General features: G+C 39.1%; 1 protein-coding gene across 1 annotated transcript; it reads left to right on the top strand.

Moving 5' to 3' along the window:
• The first annotated feature begins 293 nt into the window (after nucleotides 1-293).
• Nucleotides 294-17376, top strand: LOC115900329 (ribosome biogenesis protein BMS1 homolog). Its single transcript, XM_030940178.1, is given in 12 exon segments — nucleotides 294-502; nucleotides 1703-1893; nucleotides 3031-3110; nucleotides 6167-6355; nucleotides 7359-7501; nucleotides 8228-8349; nucleotides 8692-8879; nucleotides 9588-9727; nucleotides 11697-12454; nucleotides 12645-12746; nucleotides 13695-13852; nucleotides 17287-17376. Coding segments are annotated over 12 exon segments (2337 nt in total). The 5' UTR covers nucleotides 294-326.
• Nucleotides 17377-20482: the final 3106 nt, after the last annotated feature.

Here is a 20482-nt window from a genome sequence, read left to right as displayed (position 1 = left end):
CAGATATAGAATATTTCTATCCTTGCAGAAATAGATACTGCTGATGTTGACACTTAAGATGAATAAAAAGTAGCAACAATAAAATGTAACTTTAGGAGAGGTAACTCATCTAATTTATAGCATAACAGAGAGAAATGAAATTGGCAATGGTTAAGCAATTTCTACCCTTGTTCAGTAAATAAATACATCATCTCTTCATAAAGAAATAAATGAAATTTACTGTTTTTCCCTGGGTATTGCCTGGATTGTAAAATCCTTCTCTCACCTCCTTACCCCAACCTTCTTCCTTGTAGGTTAGAGTTACTTGTTGTTGGTAAATAGCCACAATGGAGACTAAGGACCAGAAAAAACACAGAAAGAAAAACAGTGGGCCCAAAGCTGAAAAGAAAAAGAAGCGGCATCTGCAGGATCTCCAGCTAGGAGACGAAGAAGATGCCCGGAAGAGAAATCCCAAAGCTTTTGCAGTTCAGTCTGCTGTGCGGATGGCTCGATCCTTTCACAGGTATGTTAGGGTACAGTCTGGTCGTTCTTCCATTGATTCTTTTTAAATAGTAGGAGCCTCTCACAGTTGACATTTGGATTCATGAGTCTAGTCCAGCTCCAAAGGACATGGAAATGCGTGGTGTGTGGCTCTCACTAAAACGTGAGAAGCTTTCCCATAGAAGCTGCCTTGCCTCCAGCATCTGCACAATGGTTGGTGTTTATTGCCCAAGATGCAAGAATTTATAGAATTTGTTTGTTCCTAAATTTTAAACTGTTTCTATGGTGATAAGTGTGCTTTTTTCCCCCAGGTATGTTTTACATAGTTGTAATATAAAATACAAAAATTACAGTATTTAATACTAACGTAGCTTTATTTAGTGTGTCCTTGTGATATGCCTAGCGGTACACTTTAAACATTATTCAACTAAATGCTTCCAGCAGCCTTACCAGAGTAGGAATCATTCTTGCCCTCATTTTATGGATAAGAAAACTGAGGTCAAGAGAACAAGTTACCTCCAATCATGTAACCATTAAGTAGGAGAGCCAAATTTAACTCCAGAGCCTCTGCTCTGTTATGATGCACTGCCTCAGTATTTACCTTTTGGTTTTTTTTTTTTTTGAGACGGAGTCTCGCTCTGTCACCCAGACTGGAGTGCAGTGGCCAGATCTCGGCTCACTGCAAGTTCTGCCTCCCAGGTTCACGCCATTCTCCTGCCTCAGCCTCCCGAGTAGCTGGGACTACAGGCGCCGCCACCTCGCCCGGCTAGTTTTTTGTATTTTTAGTAGAGACGGGGTTTCACCGTGTTAGCCAGGATGGTCTCGATCTCCTGACCTCGTGATCCGCCCGTCTCGGCCTCCCAAAGTGCTGGGATTACAGGCTTGAGTCACCGCGCCCGGCCTACCTTTTGGTTTTTTAAAAAACTATTAAAATCACTCTTAAAACAGTCAGATAATTTAAGGAGTGTTTAATTTTCAGCTCTTTATGCTATTGAAGTCGTCTTGTTACATCTTTATTGAACAGCAGTTATTTGGATGGGGCCAGAAGTTAACAAGTTAATAACTGACAAGTTAATTATATATTGTCTGTTGTCCTCTCAATAAAATGTGCTAAAGTACTCATATATATGAATATACTAAAAAAGTCTACTTATAAAGTTGATACCTTTTACTCTATTTTGAAAGTGAGTTTACTATTTATTTATTTATTTTTAATGAATAGGACTCAGGATTTGAAGACAAAAAAGCATCATATTCCAGTGGTTGATCGAACTCCACTGGAGCCCACACTAATAGTGGTAGTGGTGATGGGGCCTCCAAAAGTTGGAAAGAGCACTTTGATACAATGCCTCATTTGGAACTTCACCCGGCAGAAGCTGACCGAGATCAGAGGCCCTGTGACGATTGTGTCAGGTAGGAGATGCCGCCACAGACACAGAGTTGGCGTGGCTGTTGTCATCTGAGGGACATGCATGCGTTTGTTGTTTTCTTGAGCAGAACATGTTAAATATTGTCATATCATGTTACCTCTCTTATACTTGTACTAAGTTTGCTATAGCTTCAGAAAAGGGTAAGTTCCCGGAGATAAGTATGTAATAATGTTCACATTGAAAATGTGCACATGCTTGCCTTATGAAGCCACATTCTGGTGGAAGTGCGAGTGTTCTCTTTTTCCTATGAGAATTGTCTGCTTTGGGAGATGGTGACCTTTCCAAGTTTGAGGAAAAATGAAACAAACTTTCTGTGGTAGAATGGGAATGTGCAGTCTGAAATCTCTTGTTATTGCAATAGTATAGTTGGATTGAGGCTTTTCTTTATCTTTGGAACATCCATATTTTCTTTTCCCTGTTTTGAGACGGAGTCTTATTGTGTGGCACAGGCTGGAGTGCAGTGGTGTGATTACAGCTCACTGCAGCCTCAGCCTCCCAAGTTCAAGCAATCCTCCTACCTTAGCCTCCTGAGTAGTGTATGCCACCACGCCTGGCTAATTTTTCTTTTTTTTCTCTTTTTTTTTTTTGGAGAGATGGGGTTTCCCCATGTGGCCCAGGCTGGTCTCAAAACTCCTGGGCTCAAGGGATCCACCTGCCTTGGCTTCCCACTGCACCCAGCCCATATTTTCTTGACCATTTTCTTTTTACCTTAATTTAGATATAATTATTGTTATGAATATTCTGTTGCATTATGTTTGAGGATGTTTGTAGCTATAGTGGGAATACAGGAAGTTTTGATAGAGGTAAAGACTTTGGCCTGCAGCTGAACAGCAGGATCATGGTTATCATGGAGCCTGTGCAGTCAGAATTTTCCCTGTTTGAGCACTTTTATTCAACTGGGTAGACTTTTGATATTATTTAAATTTAGAACACAGCAAGAAAAACAGAATGGAATTTATTTTATTTTACCAGTTTTTGCCTATAAAAACGAACTTCTGGTACACTCCTGTAAACTTATATGATGTTTTACTGGATGCAATTAAAAAATGAAAATTAGAGTTGATGGTTAGAGTTTTTTCAGGATCTTTTTAAAGTAAAATTTTCATCTTTTCACTTATAGGTAAAAAGCGCAGACTCACCATTATTGAATGCGGGTGTGATATTAACATGATGATTGATCTGGCTAAAGTAGCAGATCTGGTAAGTCAGCAGGGGCAGCCTGGGGTGCTGATGGAGACTTACAGCATCGTGATAGGTTATTTATCTCGTGATGAAGGGAAGAGAGTCCTATGATTATTAAAGGAATCATGGTCATCATGTGATACAGTAGATATGATTGAATTGATAATAATTATGGTAATAAATGTTGTTATATTGATAATAAAAATGGAATGTGCACAGTGAAATGTATTCCAAAATCTAAAAGCAAATCACAGGATGGAGAAAACCTTTAATGAACACAACTAATAAGAGCTCATTAGTATGTATACATATATACGTACAAATATATCATAGTAAGTACCATTTTTTCTTGGACTCTTCCTGGCACTGTGCTAACTGCTTTCTACAAATTTAGCTACATAAATCCTTGATGCACCCTTGAGGTGAGTAGTTATTATCTGTAGTTTACATAAGATGAAATAGACCCTCCCAGCAGTTAAATAACTTGTGTGAAGATGGGACCCTTGTTCCTGATGGTTCCAGGACCTTCTTCCTTAATGATAATGCTAAAGTAAGTACATGAATTGCCCCGAAGAAGTGGTCAGAGTTTAGCAATAAAAAATTTAGACAGTACTCAGTGTATGGAAAATGTACACACTCTTGCATTTATGGAAATGATAATGTTCACTATTCTGGTATTCTATTAACTTATGTTTTAAATTAGCAAAAATAAAAACAAATTAGCAAAAAAGTAAACCATATTGATTAGGAAGTGTGGGGTGAGAGATACCTTGGTTTTTTTTAGACAGCTGTTTGGTGACAAAGAGCTACAGATTTTATACTTTGGCCCAGGAATACTCCTAAAATATAAAGTAAAAAGTAATACAGATTTTAAAGTTGTGCCATTGTAATGTCAGAAAACTAAATAACATTCAAATTTTGAACATGTAATGCTACTATTAGTAAAAATAAGTGTTATTATTAATGTAGTGTAGGCTTACTAAATCTTATGCACTTGAAATGATCGAAATAGTTCATAGAAGTCATTTGTTTCTCTTTTATGTAAAATGTAGCAAGTTTCTAATATTAAAGACGTACATATTAAGAGATGCCTTTAATTTTATTTTTAATTGTTATGGTTACATAATAGTTATACATGTTTATGGGGTACATGTGGTATTTGATAGAAGCATACAATGTGTGATGATCAAATCAGGGTAATTTGGATATCCATCTCCTCAAACATTTATCATTTATTTGTGTTAGGAACATTTCAATTTCATTCTTGTAGTTATTCTGAATTATATAATAAATTATAGTCCACCCTATTGTGCTGTTGGACGCCAGAATTTATTCTGTCTAACTGTATTTTTGTACCTGTTAACCTTTCCCTCTTTGTCCCTCCCTCCCTGCTCCCCTTCCCAGCCTCTTATCCATCATTGAGAGAGATGCCTATTATGTAAATCTTTTAAAGATTTTTCAAAAGGAACACACACATTTGGTAAAGTACTCTAACTGTAATGCAGGATACACACAATGTGCATTTTTCTTTTTCCTTGGTATAACCGCTGGTCTCTCAGATCCCTGCAGAGCAGTATCCTTCTAGATACATATAAACACACATACCACCCTTTAAAAACACAAATGGTAGCTTATTTTACACACTGTTCTATGCTTTGCTTTTTTTATATAATGTATCTTGGAGGTATATAATAAGTACGTACTGTAACTCTGCCCCCTTTTTAATATAATATTCCATTTTATGGAGACAGCATAATTTATTTAGCCTAGCTTATGTTGATTGCTCTGCTGTGGGTTGTCAAAGCCTCCTGTGTACAGCAAAGGCACACACAATACGTGAATTTGGGTGTGTACGTGCGTGTGTGGATTAGGGGAGTAACACTGGCTTAGATGACAAAGACTGGCAGCTGAGGGACTGTTTGTTCCCCGTTCTTCCTGACCCTACAACCAGCTGCTTGCCCCCTGGCATTCTGTGGCATTAAATGTAGTGTGAGGATATTCCGCCTGTCCTTTGAGCTGTTCCAGTGTTGCTGGAAAGCTGTGCTTGCTGCCTCAGCCCACAGTGGCAGCTGTACTTTCTCACAAGCCCACCTTCATATATTCTGTGCTTTCGGATTTTGAATGTTTCCTAGTTTAATCAAAGATGGGCATTTCTGTTTCCATTTTTTTTTGTTGTTGTTATTTTTAGTTATCTGTGCAAAGATAAGAACAGAAATGTTTTTAATACTTAAACTAGAAGTTTCCAGGAATCAATTCTGAAATTATTTTGCATCTTTGAAGCATCTTAAAAGTTAAAAATTGGTCTCATCTGCTTATATTTTCTTACAGACTACCATTCATCATAATCTTACTGTTTTTTTGACCTAATTCTAAAATGGCAGCTATTTTTAAAAAATTTCTTAGCAATTGAGTTATCCAAGTTAACATATAAGATAGAGGTTTCCACTGCATACTTCTCAGCAAAAAACATATTTTTTTTTTCTATGAGGAGATTGAAAGAAGAGATTGGTTTTCTGTACATATTTAATATATTTCATTGATTATCACTTTCTTTCCATTCTTTGGATGTCAGAGACCTGTTATTTGGCTTAAAAATAACTTACAGAAAACTTCATTTCTTTAAATTAGAATTTCTTAGGTAAGGGCCAGGTGAGACCCAGCCTTTTCTGAGTTACTTCTCATACATTAAAATTCTTGTAATGGAAGTTTGTATCCTAGTGGACATCATCTTATGGTTGGCTTTTAGAGCAAGTCAGAGGGTGGTGGTTTCTCTGTCTGGGTGATGCCTATGTAGTTATTTGATTTAGTCTGGAGTGTGACTTTTCTGTTGAGGGCCAGATTGTAAATATTTTTGGCTTTGTGGATCATATCTCTTGCAGTTACTTAGCTCTGCAGTTGTAGTGCACAGGCAGCCATAAACAAGATGTGAGTGAATTAATGTGGCTATGTTCCAATAAAACTTTAGTTACAAACACAGGTGATGGGTGGGATTTTGCCCGTGGCCAATTGCCAACCCCTAGTGTAAGTGGTCTGTTTTGGTAGTTTCTTTGAAAAATGATGTGTTCTGCTTTTAGGTACTGATGCTTATAGATGCCAGCTTTGGGTTTGAAATGGAAACATTTCAGTTTCTAAACATCTGTCAAGTACATGGCTTTCCTAAAATTATGGGAGTTCTCACCCACCTCCACTCCTTCAAGCATAATAAGCAACTGAAGAAGACAAAGAAGTGATTAAAACACAGGTTCTGGCCAGAAGTTTACCCGGTAAGAGGAGAAATGATTGTTGGATACTAGCAGTATAATCCTTTTAAAATAGACTGAAGAGGCCGGGCGCAATGGCTAACACTTGTAATCCTAGCACTTTGCAAGGCAGAGGCGGTCGGATCACTTGAGCCTAGAGTTTTGAGCTCAGGGCAACATGACCAAGCCCCATCTGTACTAAAAATGCAAAAATTAGCCGGGTGTGGTGGCGCGCACCTGTAATCCTGGCTACTCAGGAGGCTGAGAAGTGAGAATTGCTTGAACCTAGGAGGCAGAGGGTGCAGTGAGCTGAGATCACGCCACTGCACTCCAGCCTGGGTGACAGAGTGAGACTCTTGTCTCAAAAAAAAAGTAAAATTACTGAAGAGACATTACTAAACGTCTCTCTAGGATTCGCCTCCTGAATTCCGTTTGTGTATGTTCACAGTCCCTGGCCTCCTGAATTCCTTTGTGTGTGTGTGTTCATAGTCTATGGCCTGCTGAATTCCTTTGTGTGTGTGTTCAGCCTCTGGCCTGCTGAATTCCTTTGTGTGTGTGTTCAGTCTTCTGGAAGGTTTCCCTCAAGAGAGTGCTTGTTCTGGGCTTCTTGGTGTATCTCATTTGTCTCTACCTGCTGCGCCAGGCAGTGTCTGGCTGTTTTGGGGTCAGGATTTTATATAATAGAATACATCAGAAATTTCTCCCAGTTACAGGACCAGGCACTGCCCCTTCCTTTCTATACTGTTCTGGTCCATTGGCCACAGAACCGTTTCTGTGCTGAGACACCTCACCTCCCTCTCCTCACCATTACTTAGATGGATGCCCCGGCTCAACTGCAGAGCAGTCTGCCTCTGTGGGGTTCTAATAAGTCCTGAAAGAAGCCAGCAAGGCTCTGGAAGCCTCAGGACAGTGGTTTTGCTGGAAGTCTCCCCTCTTAGGATTGCTTCTTGTTTAGAATTTTTATTTTGTTGCAGCATTGATGAGAATTTAATTGAAATTTAATTCTTAATTTTGCTGTAATGTTTAGGGTGCCAAGCTGTTCTACCTTTCTGGAATGGTGCATGGAGAATATCAAAACCAAGAAATCCACAATCTGGGCCGTTTTATTACAGTTATGAAGTTTAGGCCTCTCACATGGCAAACTTCTCACCCTTATATCCTGGCAGACAGGTAAAACATGATTGTAAACTGTTGCTTCCTGGGCCATATATTTCAAAGCTAAAAAGGCGAGAAAAAGAACAGTGATAGGATTTATTTTGTGCCGATTTGAATAGTGGAGGTAGAAGTGTAGTTGATGGAAAATGTCTACTTATATCATTGCTCAAAGATGCTGTGCCTTTGGGAGTAAATTAATTATGAGATGTTTAGGAAAATGGGAGGACTTGGAAGCATTTAAGGCTACAGAGTGTGGCCCCATCCTACGTTCAGCCTCAGTTTTGAGTGATGCTGCCTTCGTGCCCGGGTGCTTGAGTCCTTCGTGTGTGCCTTCAGTTTCCTTCCTTTGTGCTCTTCCTCATGTGGTTTTCTCAGCCTGGAACACCCTTTCTCCACCTGCCAGAATCCAAGCCGCAGTACAAATCCCAAAGCACAGGCTTGCCCTCTTCCAAAAAGGGATTTTCTAAATATGTTCTTCACTCTTCCCCGACCCCAGGTGGACATCATCTCCCTGTCTGGTGTCTTCTGGATTGAAAATGTCACTTTCAGCCTAGAGACACAGTTGTGTGCCTACCCCTTTTCCGCTGCTGGATGGTGAACGGTACTTCCTTATTTCTGCATTTTCTAGTTTTCTAAATGATGTGCTTAGTGGACAATAGTGTGATGAGTCACTGACACATGAAAGGAGGTATAGGAACTTTGGCGTTCATTTCTGCTGCATGATTGAGTTTATTTTTCTAGGATGGAAGATTTGACAAACCCAGAGGATATCCAAACAAACATCAAATGTGACCGGCAGGTGTCACTTTATGGTTATTTAAGAGGAGCACACTTGAAAAATAAAAGCCAAATTCACATGCCAGGTATTCTCTTGTTGTAGAACATACTAGAATTACACATAGGATTCTTGGGATGACTTCATTTCTCAGGAAAACTGAAAAATGACCAAACAAGGGAAGATGGCCTTGCTGGAGGCTTTTAAAGTAACCCAGCTATGTGCAGGCCTGCAGAGGTGTTATCAAATCCCCTCTTCTCTGTCCTCTTGTCTTGTAGCTAGAGGGCCACTGTTCCAGTGTGGCACAATGCCCTTCTTTAGTGTCATGGGTTAAGCCCTTGGACTATGGCTCGTTTTTAACCCCCCCAGTCAACAGTAGATACTTCTGACTTCCTGTCAGCTGAAGCCTGCTTTTGGTCCTGTCTTCCAGGGGTAGGAGATTTTGCTGTGAGTGACATCAGTTTCCTCCCAGACCCTTGTGCTCTTCCTGAACAACAAAGGAAGCGCTGTTTAAATGAGAAGGAGAAGCTGGTTTATGCTCCTCTTTCTGGAGTTGGGGGTGTGCTGTATGACAAAGACGCTGTCTATGTTGACCTTGGTGGCAGCCACGGTTTTCAGGTATCAGTGAGATGGGAGTCCTTTCTCTGAACTCTCATTATTCTTTCTGAATCTATTTTTTAATCACAAAAAATAATGTAGTCAGCTTTTATTTATTGAAGATTTTTCTCTTGTACTTATAATAAAGGCCCAAATGCATATTGTAAATATATAGGATAAAAAGAATACTTTTTTTTCATTGTACCAAGCAGAAGAGTCCTGTCCATTCCTCCTTGATCCATGGCCCCAGCGCAGGCATTGCTGCCATGTGGTGCCTGCACGGCCCATCCCTGTTTCTACAGAATCAGTGTGCTTTTCAGCTCTCATTGGTCTTTTTCTCATTCACAATGGTCTCCTCATTCTGTATTTTAAAGTGGATTTCAAATATTTATTTCTTAGTTCTGAAGTGGAATTTTACTGGGTTAAAATCAGGGTTATTTTAAAATGCTAGAAAAGCTAGCATTGCTGTAGCATTGGAGCTGAGGTTTTTTTAGCTAGGTGTTTAGGTTATCAGGTTATATACTCCCTGAACTTTGGAAGAGTTTAATGGAGATGGGGATCCATTTCAAGCTTTGTTGTAAGAATTTTCTTCTCTGCTTTTTGAGGCATTAAGAAAGGTTCTTAGGAAATGTGTCTAAGAACTAAGAATTTTGAGAAACTGAGTGAAACCAGTGTCTCTCCAGGATCTTTGTGCTTTTCTCACGTGCTCTTTCTTGGTGATCTTGACAGGACAAGGTGGGGCCCACCCATGAACTGGTCCAGAGTCTCATCTCTACCATCTCCACCACTGATGCCAAGATGGCTTCAAGTCGAGTGACGCTGTTTTCTGATTCCAAGCCACTTGGGTCAGAGGATATAGATAATCAAGGGTAAGTCTGCTTTTTTTCTATTTTTAATAAAAAGATGTATTACAGAAGATCATATCACCCATAATTCAGCCATCATAACACATTTTGGTGGGATTCATTCTATGTTGTTTTGTTTTTCTTTGTGTGTGCATGTGTCTCTGAGGACTCTTCACTTACCTGACATTATAAGGGAGTCTTTTCTTGAAATAAAATACAGTATGCATTTTTCAACAGACCCCAAATATTCCTCAAATACCATGCCATCTTCCATAGGTTGCCTTTTGTTTTTTAAGAGACGTGAGGCCACTTGGCTTTCTTTTGGTGGCCAAAACACTAGAGCAGAGTCAAGGAGTTTGTTCCTGTCCAGAAGCCACATGCCTTGTCTCTGAAAGTTTTATTTAGATTATGCTGTATTATCTCCCGTGGGTAGGTTTCCATGGATGTATGTCTTATGTGAATTATTTTTCAGTCTGGGTTGGGAATTTATATACCTTTATACATAGTCAATATTTGCAAAATATTGGTTTTGTTGTATTGATTGATGACTCCCAGTAAAATTTATCTGAAATTTTGAGATTATCTAGTTTGTAATTTGTTACAATGTGCATAAACTACCTAGCAGAATGCCTGACAGATACGAAGTGTTCACCGAAAGATCACTCCTTTATAATGAGGTTACTAGCGATTTTCATTTTTGTGTATCCTTCTAGTCATCTTTGTCTACAAGAATACTCTGTTCTAATATAGTTACAGTTAAAATATATAATTTTATTTCTATTTTCTGAGCATTTCCTTTTTCTCTACAGTCTTTATGTAGTCACCATTTTGTTATTATTGGTGTATTCTTTTTTGTGTGTGTGACAAGATCTTGCTTCGTCTCCCAGGCTAGAGTGCAGTGGTATGATCTGGGCTCACTTCAGCCTTGAACTCCCAGGCTCAAGTGGTCCTCCCACTTCAGCCCCACAAGTAGCTGGGACTACAGCTGTGCGCCACCACTCCCAGCTAATTTTTTTTTTTTTTTCTAGAGATTAGGTCTCACTGTGTTTCCCAGGCTGGTCTTGAGCTCCTGGGCTCAAGCAATCCTCCTGCCTTGGCTTCCCAAAGTCCTGGGATTACAGATGTGAGCCACTATGCCTGGCCTATTATTGCTGTATTCTAACTTATCCATCTCTTTTGGTGTGATTTTCAGTTTTTTCAAATTTATGTTTTCATAATTTTATATATCTTGCTACATTAAATAGCTTCATACAGTTTTCTTTTATACTGTGATTTTAGCCTCCTGATGATTCTTCTCTATCAGTTATGACACTGGTGACTTAAAATGTATATTCTTCCTCTGTCATTCCTCCTACATTTGTTAGCTGGCATTTTTAACAAAGAGCTCTCACTTCTCCCCTTTATTTCCGTATCACTGCTGACTAATGCACTTGCGTTTTGTTCCATGGGTTATTTTCCATCACTATCATTATTCTTCCTGTTGCCTATGCTGTCCCAGATTTGGCCGCAGGAGCCTTCAGCCTGTCTCCTGTGTCCTTTCAACTGTCTCTGTTAGTCTTTGAACATTTCTTACTTTCTGACAGAACAAGAGGATCCAGGCTCATTTTGCCTTCTTTCTGCCTTGGGCCTGGACTCAGCCATTTCTCTTAAGGATCATGTATTTTTAGCTTAGAAATTAATTAGCTTTCAAAAAAATCTACAAAACACTAACTTCCCTTTTGAGCAATTTTTTTCTAAAATTAGATTTTTGTTTTTTAAGGGTTATTCCTTTATTCTCTAAGTTTTCTTGAAGTGTGGTGTTAGGGAACCATGCCCGAGTTTGCTTATGAATTCTTCCAATGTTTATCAGATCATTTTTTCCCTATACTATGTCATCTTAAACAATTTCTTGACATTTTCTGTTTCTTTGTATTTTTCATTGACTGTATTGCCATTTCTAGATTAGCTGATTAATGTACAAATTGAATTATTTTGTATTTCCTTGGTAATACAGGCTATTGATGCCAAAGGAGGAAAAACAAATGGACTTAAAAAGGGGGCGAATGCGTCGGAAAGCCATATTTGGAGATGAAGATGAATCTGGAGATAGTGATGAAGAAGATGATGAAATGTCTGAAGATGACGAGTTGGAAAACGGCTCTAGTGATGAGGAAGCAGAAGAGGAGGAAGATGCTGAGATGACTGATCAGTATATGGCTGGTAAGGGCGTCAAACGACGGAAACTTGAAGAGTTGGAAGAAGACAGTGAAATGGATTTGCCAGCATTTGCTGACAGTGACGATGACCTTGAGAGGAGCTCAGCGGAAGAAGGGGAAGCAGAGGAAGCTGATGAAAGCAGTGAAGAAGAGGACTGCACAGCAGGAGAGAGGGGCATTTCAGAATCAAAGGCTGCTGGAGAAGGTAGTAAAGCAGGGCTGTCGCCAGCTAATCGCCAGAATGACCATGTGAATCTGGAGAAGTCTTTGCTGATGAAGAAAGCAGCTCTCCTCACTTCCGATTCTGGGCATTGCACAGCTGAAGAGGCGTTTGCGTCTGAAGATGCATCTGAAGAAAGCTCCTCACTCGGGGCAGAGGAAGAGGACTCAGAAAATAAAGAGGCTATTAGAAAAAAGCTTTCAAAGCCTTCTCAAGTGAGCAGTGGTCAGAAACTGGGGCCAAGGAATTTAATTGATGAGACCAGTGATATAGAAGATTTACTCAAAGAGGAAGAAGATTACAAGGAAGAAAATAATGATTCCAAAGAAACCTCAGGTAAGCTTAAATTTAGTTGGTTTCTGCTATGAACTTGGCTCTCGAAATGGTACCCAATGGAATGTCTCCATTTGGGGGTCTGTTGATTCTGTGATTTTGTTAACTGTTGAAATGCTGCATTGTGGCTGGATCTTGAGGGAGGGGAGGCATGTAAACAAGCCTAACTGGAGGTTGGCATTGGTCGTTTCAGGTGCCCTCAAGTGGAAGGAAGACCTTTCCAGAAAGGCAGCTGAGGCCTTTCTGAGGCAGCAGCAAGCAGCTCCAAACCTCCGAAAGCTTATTTATGGGACAGGTAAAGAATTCTGGTTCAGAGCTGGAAATGTTTTAGTTTCTCTGATTATTTAGATGAGGGAATTGGTTGGAGGATTGGGCTGGTATTGTTGACATCCATAATTGCTGTCCATCACATTTCATGTTTGGCAGATGTCTCTAATCATCAGCTTATGAGGACTACACATTGGTCTCATAAAGTAGATTTAATGGGTTTGCTGTAAAACTTGATGCAAATGCTGTCCATTGCATTATGTTATGTTCCCTATTTAAAAGTCCTTCATGAGAATTTTTTTGTAGATTAGTGCCAAAAAAAATTTCTGTCCATAAAAATATTTACTTTTTTCCTTTCTGAGAATTAGAACACTGTATAACACATTTTGTTCTCCCTTTTGCCCTTGTCCTCTGATTTTATGCTTTACTAAACTTACCTATATATTCTTTCTGGTAGAATTAATGCAAATATAAATATATAGTGATGAACTTTACATTGTGATCCCTGGTTACTGCATGGTGAGATCAAGGCCACATGGTGAGACTTTTGGGCTCAGCCCAGTGAATTGGGAAGGTTGCTGTATACTGTTTTTCATTCAGGTTTTGTCTAGGTACTCTTAGTGATGAGAGGCTCAACACTCTTTAGTGCTCTTCTTTAGTAATCTAAAGCTCAGGCTTTAAATGTCCCTTCCCTCCCTCCACCGCCAATATTCTCACTCCTTCTCGGCCTCTTAGCTGCTGCCGTGCAGGAGTGCAGGAGCCCCACACATGTAGAGCAATAGCTTCCTGGCTCTCTTAACCTATGACTGCCCTGCCCTCTCAATGCCTAACTCATATGTGGCTATTGCCATACCCATCACAGACAGAGGCCCTCAGTTCCTGAGTTCGAAGACTCTTGGCCTAACTGGTTAAAAACAATGGGTCTTCTAGGGTTATAGTTTTTGTTCTCACTTTTCTACCATGATGTCCTCTTTAGTGGCAGAAGATAATGAAGAAGAAGATGGAGATAGCCGAGAAGAGCTTGGAGGGTTGTTTCGTGTCAACCAGCCTGACAGAGAGTGTAAGCATAAGGCTGACTCTTTGGACTGTTCCAGATTTCTTGTGGAGGCCACCCATGACTGGGATTTAGAGGAGGTAAGGCTGGGTAGTACATTTGATTTATTAGAGAATTAGAGAATTGTTCTAGAATCTAGATTATCTGATGTCAATATTGCTTACCTGTTGTTGGCTTCTTATTTTTACAGGATTACAGGTCATTCTCCCAGATATTGCAGTGGGCACTTCATGCATCCTAAACAGTAACATGTTCTGAGTTTAGTTAGACCATGTACGTGGCCCACAGAGGACAGGTTCAGCTTCCAGTGTGGACAGTAGTGTGCATCTTCATTTTGAAGCATTACACATAAGTTTTTATACATCAGATGTATTTCGTGTCTTATCACTAGGGTATATGTAGCACCCCTGAGTTAACATTTATAGTTTCTGCTGTTTGTAAGCCTAGAGAAATCTGTGATACCTCTAAATGTTCTTCCTGCAGCTCACCACTTTGTAATCACACTGGAATTCATTCAGTACTCAAACTCACCACAGCTCACTCTCCTCTGAGACCTCTTCTCTTTCTTTCTCTCTCTCTCTCTTTGAGATATGGTCTTGTTCTGCAGCCCAGGCTGGAGTGTAGTGGCACAAGTGTATGACTCAATGCAGCCGCAACCTCCTGGGCTCAAGAGATCTTCCCATCTCAGCCTCCAGAGTAGCTGGGACTATAGGCATGAGCCACCAGGCCTGACTAATTTTTGCATTTTTTGTAGAGATAATGTTTCACCATGTTGAGCTACTTTCAAACTCTGGGTTCGCGTGATCTTCCTGCCTTGGAACCTCCCAGAGTGCTGGGATTATAGGAGTGAACCATCGCGCCAGCCCCTTTCTCTGTATTCCCTTCTAGAATATTCTGATCTTCCAAAGGCTGCCTTCTTTTTTGTCAATTCAGTTTGGCTTAGATGTCACTTCTTACAGAGGCCCAATTGCTATCATATTGCCTGTTGTAATTCGCCAGATAACACTTAGTGCACTTTATGAGATTTTATTTAACCATTTTTTATGGTAAAATTTAATACAGATATAGAAAACCACGTAAAAACAATTGTTTAGCTTAATGGGTTGCCAGAAGGTGAATATCCCTGTACTCAACACTCAGGCTGGGAAATCAAGCATTGCTGCTCAATTGTGACACCAGCCACAGTCCCCTTCCTCCCTGTAGAAGGAGGTGTGGTCCATCCTCTTAAGGTGATGCTTTCCTTTTCTTCCTGGTTTCTTCCTCCATGCTTCTGTAAGCATCACAGTTTACTTTTACCTGATTTTCCTTACTGTTTTTCAGTCTATCTTTTAACATTTTTAGTGAACAATCTTTCCTTCCCATTTCTTTTTTTGGTTACATTTTATTTAATAAACCAAGTCTTTGGTCTGTAGAGTTTCTTGTATTCTGGACTTTGTGGATTACTTTGCATCCCTCTGCAGTTTCACAGGCCCTCCTGTATTTCCTGTGAATGGGTACTGAGCAATACTAATAGAACTTCTGTGATGAGCAGAATGTATATCTGAGCTGTGGGTTGTGGCTACTTGTGGCTACTAAGCTCTTTAAATGTGGCTAATGAGACTGGAGAACTAAATTTTAAATTTTATTTAGTCTTTGTTAAGATTAATTTAAATAGCCATGTATTTGTAGTTACCCTGTAGACAAAACATCTAGCAGTTGGACAGGATTTAAATTTGATTTTTATTTTTCAGCAAAACTGCTTCCTAAGTGGTGGTGTTTTCTCATTAGGAGGCACATAAAAACTGGTTGTGTCCTTTTAATGATGTTAGATGTTATCAGTTGTTGGTGCTCAATGCCTAGAACCATCAGTTTCTTAACAACGTAGAGTGGTGGTGTTCTATTCAATCATTTCTCTTTATATATTAGCTGTAATACTTTAAAGAGAAACTTTTCCTCTTCTACTATTCACTTCCATGTATGTAGGGTAAATGCTTGATTTTTTTTTTCTTTTTTTTGAGATGGAGTTTCGCTCTGTCACCCAGGCTGGAGTGCAGTGACACGATCTTGGCTCACTACAAGCTCTGCCTCCCAGGTTCATGCCATTCTTCTGCCTCAGCCTCCCAAGTAGCTGGTACTACAGGCTCCTGCCACCATGCCTGGCTAATTTTTTTTTTGTATATTTAGTAGAGATGGCGTTTCACCATGTTGGTCAGGCTGGTCTCAAACTCCTGACTTTGTGATCCATCTGCCTCGGTCTCCCAAAGTGCTGGGATTACAAGAGTGAGCCACTGCGCCCGGCCCGTGCTTGATTTTTTAATCAGTTTTTGGAGTGATTCTCCAAAGGATACTTGTTTGTAAGTATCACTGTGATGTCATGGATATAAATGTAGTTGATGTGCCCTGTGCTCCTGCACCTGTTATCCATTATTGAAGCTCCTCTTTATCCCACCTGTGGCCTGTGAGAGTCTGTGCACACCAGCTCCTGAGTCCTTGTGTTACAATCGTGGTCGTTCTGGATCAATTCTTGCTCTGTGATATGAGAGAGCACTTGGAATCACCCATAAGAAGTCCTGATTTTAGTACAAAATGGTATTTCAACATGACAGCCTAGGTATAGGAATGCTTACTGCCGTGAGTTGGTCATTACTTCCAGGCCTTCTCAGTGACCCGAACCAAGAGAGTCCATACAGATATTTCCAGTTCACTTTCAGGACTACATCTTATTCATTCTTCTACTGGAGAATTATTCCTTGGTTGAATCAGAAGATGATGAAATTAGAGAATCACATAATTATTCATTTGCTTTGTACTCTCTCATTTCTCTTTTCAAAAGTGACTGTGCCATTTTACTTACTCACTGGCACTGTATGTGGGTTCCAGTTTCACCACTTCTTCACTAGCACTTGTTATTGTCTGTCTTTTTGATTATAGCCATCCTAGAGGGGGTGAAGTTGTGTCTCATTGTAGTGTTGACTTGCATTTCCCTGATAATGATGCTGAACATCTTTTCATGTGCTTATTGGCTATTTGTATATATTCTTCATATTGTTTGTGCGTTTCAAAAATTTAATTACTTAGTTGTATGCATTGTTTATATATTCTGGATATAAGTCCCTTATCAGATACATAATTTACAAATATCTTCTCCCATTTTATAGGAATTAAGTTTTCAAACAGACGGGTTTAGATTAACAAATAGCAAGACCAACTTTGTAAACTACTGTCTCATTGCATCGCCTTAGAAACCTTAATACAATTGAAAATTAGTTGAATTAGTAATTATCTGTTTGTTTACTTATGAGGTTAGTAGACTAGTAGTATTTAATACTTTCCCTATCTGCTGCTTAATGTGTTTTATCTCTGTGGTTACACTGTCTCCATCAAAGGTAAAGTTATTTCCTGGGCTCATTTGGAATGAGAATATCCATGAAGGTGGGAAATATTTAAAGGCAAGTTGTTGCCTACTGCCATTTCTTAGAGTTGTTTTGCTGAGTGATTGGAACATCTCACCTAAGTGCTGACTTTTCTGCATAAGGTTATGAACAGTATCAGAGATTGCTTCGTGACTGGAAAGTGAGAAGATGATACAGATGCAGCCAAGGTCTTAGCAGAAGATAGTAAGTGAAGAGCTGTGTTCTTCAGGAAGACTGGCTTCTCTAAACTTTATTTTCTTCTGTATCTTAGATAATAGTCAAATTGAAAATCATAGTCACTTGTGAAATGCTTTGGAGAATTCAGACAGGAGTAATGAGCCAGGTAATATTCTGGATTTTCCTTTTATGATGATCTTATTTTCTCAGTTGGCTAACTGATTTACTACATATGGACCTTAAAAGTGAGAAACTTTCCATAAATTTTAATCATGTGTTTGTTAAAAATAGATTTTGTGTGATGTGAAAAATACATACAAATGGCATTTATGTTTTTCTTTTCATAATAAAGGTAGTATGCATTGTAGAAAATTTAGAATGAAAAGTACATAATATACCAGAATTCTACTAACCCATAAAAAACCTTTGTTAAGCTCTTCAACAGTTTCCTTCTAGTCATTTAAAAATCATGTGTATAAACGTTTTTAGTTGTACTTTATATAATTTTTGACAGGAGGGTTGCTTAAGTGATGTACTTTATATAAATTTTGTCATTAAATTTTTTCAAAGATTTCATTTTTATTATTTAAATATCATACCATTATTGAAGTCATAATTTTTTCAATATCTAAGTAGTTTTGTACTTTGCTCACTTTATAAAGAACTCCACATTGAACAACTCTGAAATAATTCTTGGCTCACGCTTTTTATTTTCATAAGATAGATTCATAAGTGTTAGAATTGAGTCATTTTTATGGATTACAACTGCCACATGGTTTTTTGGAAGGTCATTCTTTTTGTTTTGTCTTGAGACAGGATCTCGCTCTATTACCCAGGCTGGAGTGCTTTGGTGTGGTCACGGCCCACTGCAGCCTCAGCGTCGCAGACCCAAGCCTCCTGAGTAGCTAGGACCACAGGCTTGCATCACTATACCCAGCTAATTTTAAATTTTTTTGTATAGACAGTCTTTATATGTTGCCCAGGCTGTTCTCAAACTCCTAGGTTTAAGAGATACTCCTGCCTCAGCCTCCTAAGTAGCTTGAACCACAAATGTGTACCACCATGCCTGGCTAATTTTTAAATAGTTCGTACAGATGGGGGTCTTGCCATGTTGCCTAGGCTGGCCTTGAATTCCTGGGCTTAAGCAGTCCTCGCACCTTACCTCGCACCTTAGCCTTCCAAGGTGCTGGGATTACAGGCATGAGCCACTGTGCCTAGTCTGTAGTGTGTGAATGTATTCTTTATATATATATACACATATATATATATATATATATGTGTATATATATATATATTTTGGTCTGGGCTTTCAGGTTAATATCATTGATCTCTGTTGGTTCATTTATTTTTACTATAATTTAGTACTCTATATAGCTTTATCATGTTCTTAAGACGCCAGTTATTAAAACTGTGTCTCAACAGTTTCTTTCTCTTTATGTTCTGCTGGGGGCTTTTTTAAGGGTTCTCCTGACTATTCTCACTTGCTTATTGTTTTTTCCATAGGAACTTAAGAATCGTCTTTTGTTTTCAAAAGAAAGTGTGGTGGGTTTCTTTTTTAATCTCTTTAGTGAGGTATAATTGATGGTAAACTACAGTGTTTAAAATGTACAATTTAATAAGCTTTAATATGTGAATATACCGTCACCACAATCAAAATAATGAACACATTTATCACCCTCACAGTTTTCTTACGCCACTGTGTAACCCTCCATCCTGTCCTCTTCCATCGCGAGGTACATTCAGCTGCCTTGTGTCACTATTCAGTAGGTATTCCCTTTAGAATTTAATTGAAATGGGATCCTACAGTATGTACTTTTTTCTGTCTAACTTCTTTTTCTCAGCATTATGATTTCAAGATTCATCCATGCTGTTGCATCTTGAACTAGTCAGTCAAAATATAATTATAGAAAATAAGCTCATTAATTTACCTCAAAAGTTTAATTTTTAGTGAGACAGGTTCACAACATCAGTGGGAAGTGAAAGTTAACTAGATAATATAATTATGGAAACATGATGTTTGTAAATGAACTGAGCTTTCAAATGTTTGTCTGGGAGCGTTTATGTCTCTTCCACATTTATATGGCTTTTTTTCCGCTTCAGATTCACATCTAGTCAACCTGATCTATTAGTCTTTCAGCTAAGTATTTTTGAAGCATTTAATTCAGACATTAGTATTGTCATTAAATGGCTTTTCAGCATGTCCCCAAATAGAAATACTAATACTAATAAGTTTAACTATTGTTTGGAGGATTAAAATTAAGACCAAAATGGTCAAATACAATTACTACTACATTTCACTTTCTGGCAGTTGGTAAATTAACTTTCTTTGATAGTGATCTTGGGAATTATCATTAGACAGCACCCTGAGAAAACACCCTGTATAGTTTTCTCATTCTTTATAAAAACATCCTTATGAAATGGGGAATTACTAATACAAAGATTAAGGGATGTATAATTCACAAAATGGTTAAAAATAACACCTTTGTTAGCCTGAGGGTGTGTGTGGAAGACAGAAGACACAGGCCCCACCTCCGATGCCTTGGTCACAATGTTAATAGCTAATTGCCTTTGAAGCTGTTTTAGTTCTTTTTGATCTCCCATTCAGCTATCTTTGTCTCCCCTAGGAGTTGTTTGTATGAATTACTTCTCAGTGTCAAATGCTTAATTGATCCCAAATAATGCGTGAAAATGTACAAGAAATGTTTTTTTTTTTTTTTTTTTTTTTTGAGACGGAGTCTCGCTCTATCGCCCAGGCTGGAGTGCAGTGGCCGGATCTCAGCTCACTGCAAGCTCCGCCTCCCGGGTTCACGCCATTCTCCTGCCTCAGCCTCCCGAGTAGCTGGGACTACAGGCACCCGCCACCTCGCCCGGCTAGTTTTTTGTATTTTTTAGTAGAGACGGGGTTTCACGGTGTTAGCCAGGATGGTCTCGATCTCCTGACCTCGTGATCCACCCATCTCGGCCTCCCAAAGTGCTGGGATTACAGGCTTGAGCCACCGCGCCCGGCCACAAGAAATGTTAAATCAAATGCCTGAAAATATATTTGAGGGATAATTTTTTAAAATCTTTAACCTGGTTATGATTTAAAATCTTTAACCTGGTTATGGTTATTAAACTATATAAATATGGTTTAATAAACAT

Source organism: Rhinopithecus roxellana, chromosome 11 (genome assembly GCF_007565055.1).
Source record: "Rhinopithecus roxellana isolate Shanxi Qingling chromosome 11, ASM756505v1, whole genome shotgun sequence".
NCBI lineage: Eukaryota > Metazoa > Chordata > Mammalia > Primates > Cercopithecidae > Rhinopithecus > Rhinopithecus roxellana.
This window is presented reverse-complemented; position numbering and strand designations above follow the sequence as displayed.